At 33.0% G+C, this 5,715-nt stretch overlaps 1 protein-coding gene across 1 annotated transcript; it reads right to left on the bottom strand.

The window, feature by feature from the left end:
- Positions 1–3,764: 3,764 nt before the first annotated feature.
- On the bottom strand, positions 3,765–5,387 carry LOC119634468 (transmembrane protein 209-like). The gene has a single exon (XM_038028681.1). It carries the CDS (start codon positions 5,385–5,387, stop codon positions 3,765–3,767), a length of 1,623 nt encoding a protein of 540 aa, XP_037884609.1.
- Positions 5,388–5,715: the final 328 nt, after the last annotated feature.

The following is a 5,715-nucleotide window of genomic DNA, read 5'->3' on the forward strand; positions in this document are numbered from 1 at the left end:
AAATTTTTTTTCCCAATTATTTTAAAATTCAGTTGCACCTGCTGTAACAGTCACTTAAAAAATTGTTTAAATCCATAAATATTAACGATCAAGGCTTCGGCTCAAACTTTGGGCTCGCATTATTTTTTCCAAAGTAAAAAAAAAGTTATTTATCGAAACATAATTATCCAAGATTTTTATATACTGTGAAGGCTTTTGCGCATTTCCTAATGCTGGGGTATAATCAGCGGCACGAGGCTTTCACTCACAAGAATTTTATGTTTTCTTTGAACGTTTAAAGAATAGTTTGACTTTTCACAAGTATTCCTTGTGTTTATACATTTTTCTTATTTTGCTTACGATTCCCTTTTCCAGTTCAGAGCGTTCTCCCATTATCCTTGTCTAATAATCAGTTTTCCTCTTTTTTTTTTGCATTATTCGCGTTGACGCTTTCGGCTCTCCCCTGACTCGAACTCCCCTACTCGACCAGGCGGGATCTCGCTGTCTCTTTCATAAGTGCGTTTGAATGACGAAATTGTATAAAAAGTGCGATTTAGACCGGAGACTTCTTGAGTGATGTGATATATATGGAGAGAGAGAGAGAGGGAGAGAGAGAGAGAGAGAGAGAGACAGCGGGACTAACTAGAATGGTAATAGAGTTAAGTGACGTACGACATATGGATTTGTTAGATGTCATTTTCATGATGTCCTAAATGCGTGATTTGGTAAATATACATTTTTGTGCTCAATAGTATTTCCAACCAAAAAGGAATTTGAACGCACAACAAAAATGAAATATTAATTCATTTGCATAATATTTTACATCAGCGCACTGCCACTTCAAAGCAACATCGACAACAATATTACTTAAGTAATTCAAAAGCAAAAAATCCTTTTTATATTCAATATTTTCTTTCAAATTTTCTTGCATACTTACACGGTAAGCATCATTATTGAAGAATGAACACCAGTTGGCGCTTATAAAAGTGCACTAAGATTTGATAAGATGAGAGTGTGTATAGTCGGATATTTCATTTGTGTGCATATACCCCCTGTGTGATTGCAAATAACTACACCTTACCTTACTAAGTTCGATAAGAATATTATTCTATGTAATACTACTTGCCTGGTTATTTTCTGCGTTTTCTTTTCCTTTTCCTTTTCCTTTTCGTTTATTTTTTTATTTTTTTTTTTTTGTTAAATTCTTTTGGTAACATGCAAGTCAACGGAACTATGTACATATAGTGGAAAATTGTATATTTGTGCGAATAACTAACTATTCCCGGTTCGATGGTATTTTGCGTATATTTCAACAGGAACTCTTGCTTTTAGCAACAGTACTTATTAGCCAACCATGGCAGGCAGGCAGGCAAGCAAGCGAGCAAGCAAGCAAGCTTTTTAAAGTAACCTCAGATGTATGCAGACCTTTGTACAACCACCTTATTTTAATGAAAGAAAAAATTGCTTTTGTATCTCACAAAATATCTTATTTACACAAACACACACACACACACACACACACACACACACACGCACACAATAACTTGTAAATATGTGTTTGTGGTTTAAGCTTTTTGTACTTTATGCCACAAGACAAGTCGTCTATACGAAAAATGGCTCTCTACTACTGGCGATGGTAATGGTTTGGTAGCGGTTGGCGTTCTATTGTTCACATACAGCGGTTTTGTTAGTAAGGTTAGCGGCAGTGATGGTATTTTCGGTTTTCTTACTTGTGCAAAGAAACTAGTGCGCTTTCGGTATTTACATAAATTTTCTAAAGTACATCAACCAGTAAATTAAAGGAAACTGTAGTTTCGTGAAATTATGTAAAATTATGCACTTAAAAAAATTACCTTTTCATTCACGCGGAAGCAAGAGGTAAAAAGCTTCTCTTCACTGCTATGTTTTCATTATAATTTTTCAATACTAAAACTAATACGAAAGACGATAAAATCAATTTAAAAGCCTGCCTGTTTTCCCTTGCATTATTGAAATTTTCTCATTTCTTTGTTTTTCCCTTTTTTCTCTGCAACATAAGCTTCTTAGCTTTGTATAGCATTAAAGTCACTCTATAATTATCAATTACAAATAAACGTAATTAATAAATTTGTTTAAATCTATTGCATATAGCCATGGATGTGTGAATAGGTAAAAAAAATTAAATCAAAATTTTAATGCAAAAATTTTTAATTTTATTTTTATTATCTTTAAACGATTTTATTTTAAATGAATAAAAAATTTTAAAAGTGTTTAAAAAAAATTTATTTATTTTTTTAATTTTTTGGTTTTTTTTTTTTTTTTTGATAAATTTGCTAATTTTAGTTTTTGTGTTTATCCGTATGGCGAAAAGTATGCTATTTATGTTATATTATTGCGATATATGATTCATGTTGCCTATCATAAATATGAACAAAATTGAATGAAAATTCTTTTTGACCTAAGTATGTGACGTTGACTTAGGAAAAAAAAATGTATCGAAGACTATCCGCATCAAATTATCTAAGTATATAGTCAGATTTGATAGACACACTTCCAGATAGCAATTGTATTTTTCTTGATAAAAACACTTAACGTGATCCTCTTGAAATCGTTATATTTGCGATAAACGATTTGGATCTGTCCACTCCCCGATATAATGCCCTATGGAAAAAATTGTAATTTTCAAAATTTCTCGGCAAGAGTGGCCAAGCAGTTGCGTTTCGTCATTCTTAATTGATATGAAAATTTTAAACCGACTGGGGCAACTATTGAACGGTCTCTCATAAAAGCTTGATCAAGAAAAACTTGATCTTTATATGGTAAAGATTTTTAAAATCTTATGGTGCAAATCGGTTCATACTAGTAACGAAGAAGAAATCACCTTTACCGAATTTGGACCACATAGGTTTGTTTTTCGGACTCCACCGCTTATAAGAAGTCTCCTGCAACGTAAATTCCTGTATGTCAAAAAAGCATAATTGGTAATTTTTTCGTGATGAAAATTTGTTGATGATAGTATTGAAATAAATAAGTTAAGTGGACCTAATTTGAACTGTATGGCTCTATTTCTTTACCCTATTTCATATAAGATACTTGATGAGTAGTAAGCTTTTCGGAAAAAGGCTTAATTTCTTGAAATGAAATTTAAGTATAGTGACGTTTCAGCAAGAAAATGAGTGCTAGGAAATATGGATCACGTAGATCTATTTATTTGGGACCCATAGCGCCAAGTACAGGTGCTATCAAGGACCACAACCTATTATATGGGGCGAAGATCTACTCTTCATGCTAGTAAATATGGACCACATGGATGTATTTATTTGGGACCCTAACAAGTATAGACGCTCCCACGAATTGCACACTCTTATATGGGGAGAAAATCTAACCTTCCAATATGCGGGCTTTAATGAAAATTATGGCGTTGCATGAAAATAATGTGTACTTTTTGATGCATGCGCAGTGCTATAGGGTATAGAAAGTCTGCGTTGCCCAACTACGATGTTCTTACTTGTTTTACAGTAGTAGTTGTTGCTCCTATAAGCAGAATTTTGAACTGAATTAAAGAGACCTCATTAGACACCTCAATGAGATAAGTTACATTTGTCTAAATAAATTTATTCGTGTCCATCTTTCATTCACAGAAAACCACAAAAATTTTTCACTTTAAGAAAAGCAAATTCCAAATAAATGCAAAGCATTTGTATAAATTTTTTTAAATTTTTCTTCAGTTTTTCAACAAAATTAAAAACTAATTACTAATTCACGAAGATTGCAAACCATTGAGTGACGATATAATTATAATTGTTTCAATCGCCAATAACGTGCATGATATTGATGCCGTTGACACCTAGGCTAGTACCTTCGAGAAAGTTATCTCGATACTTCCGCATGTACAATAAGAAATGTATAATAACATAAAAGAGATTATTACGATCATAGGCGCAATTATGAATTTCACCGTGACTTATAAAATTGAATTTCGGCTTAAGTGGATCAGTGCATAGTATGGCACACCCGGCTCGATTATTTACCATAGCCACAGTGTCAAGAGGACAACGATTATGTTCAGCTATAATTACGTAACGACTATAGAAAGGACGATTCGCTTTATGCGGTAACGGCAATAATTGCGTATCGAAATAAACGCAAAAGAAATGAAATATAATCGCAGCATCGGTTGGCAATTGATCGTTCCATTTAAAATATAAATGATCGGATCCGGTATCCCAATTATAATCTGCTATACACCATCCATCAGCGAAATCTTTAATGCGTTGCACTAAATATATTTGATTGTCCGTTATATCTAAAAATTTTATAACCAAGGGTAACATGGGTGCTCGGGTATTAATAAACAATTTATTGTTTAACGTCTTTTTTAATCCCTTCAAATCGATTGAACCAATTTGCATATTAAGATCATGGCATTTAAACGATTCGTCTATCTTATGGATTTCTTCTGCTAAACGTTGTAAAATCGTGAGAGATATCCAAGTTCTTAAATTATAAACATATCGTGAAAGTTTTTCCGATGGTATCCGCATTATGACCGTACAATTTCTTTCCTGCATATAAAGATCAATATTCTCTTGACGAATTCGTTCATTGCTATTCATAAAAGCGTCTGTTGGCGCTAGCTGATATACGTTTTTATATTCACTCGTCGCGTTGCCATAACGCCAAAAAGAATTCAAACATCTACGATTAGCAGGCACGCTAAGATTGTCGATATCTTTGTCCTTCTCTTTGACTGAGATTTTTTTCAAATATTCTGTTAAACTTGCTTCGTTATTAATTTCGTCTTTTTCACGAATTAAATTACGAGAATATGATGCTTCTTGCTTGGCAACATTGACTGAGTGTGGACTGTACATTATTCTCGAGTTCGGTTTATTTCGCGATTGTTGTGACTGCTGCTGGCTTTGCTGAACAATTCCAGTTCGCAGTGAGTGTAAGCGAGGTATTGTCGAAATAGTTGAAGCACGAGTGCGAGCGATATTAAGTAATGGATGTCCCTTATCAATTATACTTTCAATTTGGATTTTTTCGCAAGACGCCATTGCTCTTTTGTGTTTTGGCTTTGCTATAATGAACAAGTTCTCGTTATCATCAATTTCTAGCAAGTTTTTCTGCTCTATTGTGCACTGTATGGGCTCTCTTTTATAAATGTAATACAAATATTTAGTCATGCATGCGATTGTGTTAAGGCCCACTATTACTATAATTCCATATTCTAATTTAAACCAATACGACTGCGCACATGTACATTTCATGCTATAATCCAATTTAAGTATAGCCAATAATAATAAATTCAATATACTCCATTTTAGATAGTGTTTGGCTTGCATATCTTTTAATTTCATATTTAAACCTTGATCTACCATCAGACTGCGTACACAGGCTGTACAAGGTGACTGCTTGCAATTCATATTAAGTTATATTGAAAGCACTTTTATTAAATCTTATTGAAAATTGCAAAGCCTTTTTCTTTTGAGAACGTAAACGACATCATTAATATTTCACAGCCTTATGTCTATTGACATAAAAATAATAATTGAAATTTAAAAATATTAAATTATTAAAACAAACGACAGCAAAAACGGAGAATATATTTCGATTTTATGAAATCACCCAAAGACATTCATAAAATAACGTAGTTTCCGGTAAAAATATTCGATTCCAATATAACTTTTTTTTTCATACTCGAACAGTAACACATGAGAAAATTCAGTTCGCGTAACCAAGCGCCGGTCTACA

The sequence above is a fragment of the Glossina fuscipes genome, unplaced genomic scaffold (assembly GCF_014805625.2).
Source record: "Glossina fuscipes isolate IAEA_lab_2018 unplaced genomic scaffold, Yale_Gfus_2 3, whole genome shotgun sequence".
Lineage (NCBI taxonomy): Eukaryota > Metazoa > Arthropoda > Insecta > Diptera > Glossinidae > Glossina > Glossina fuscipes.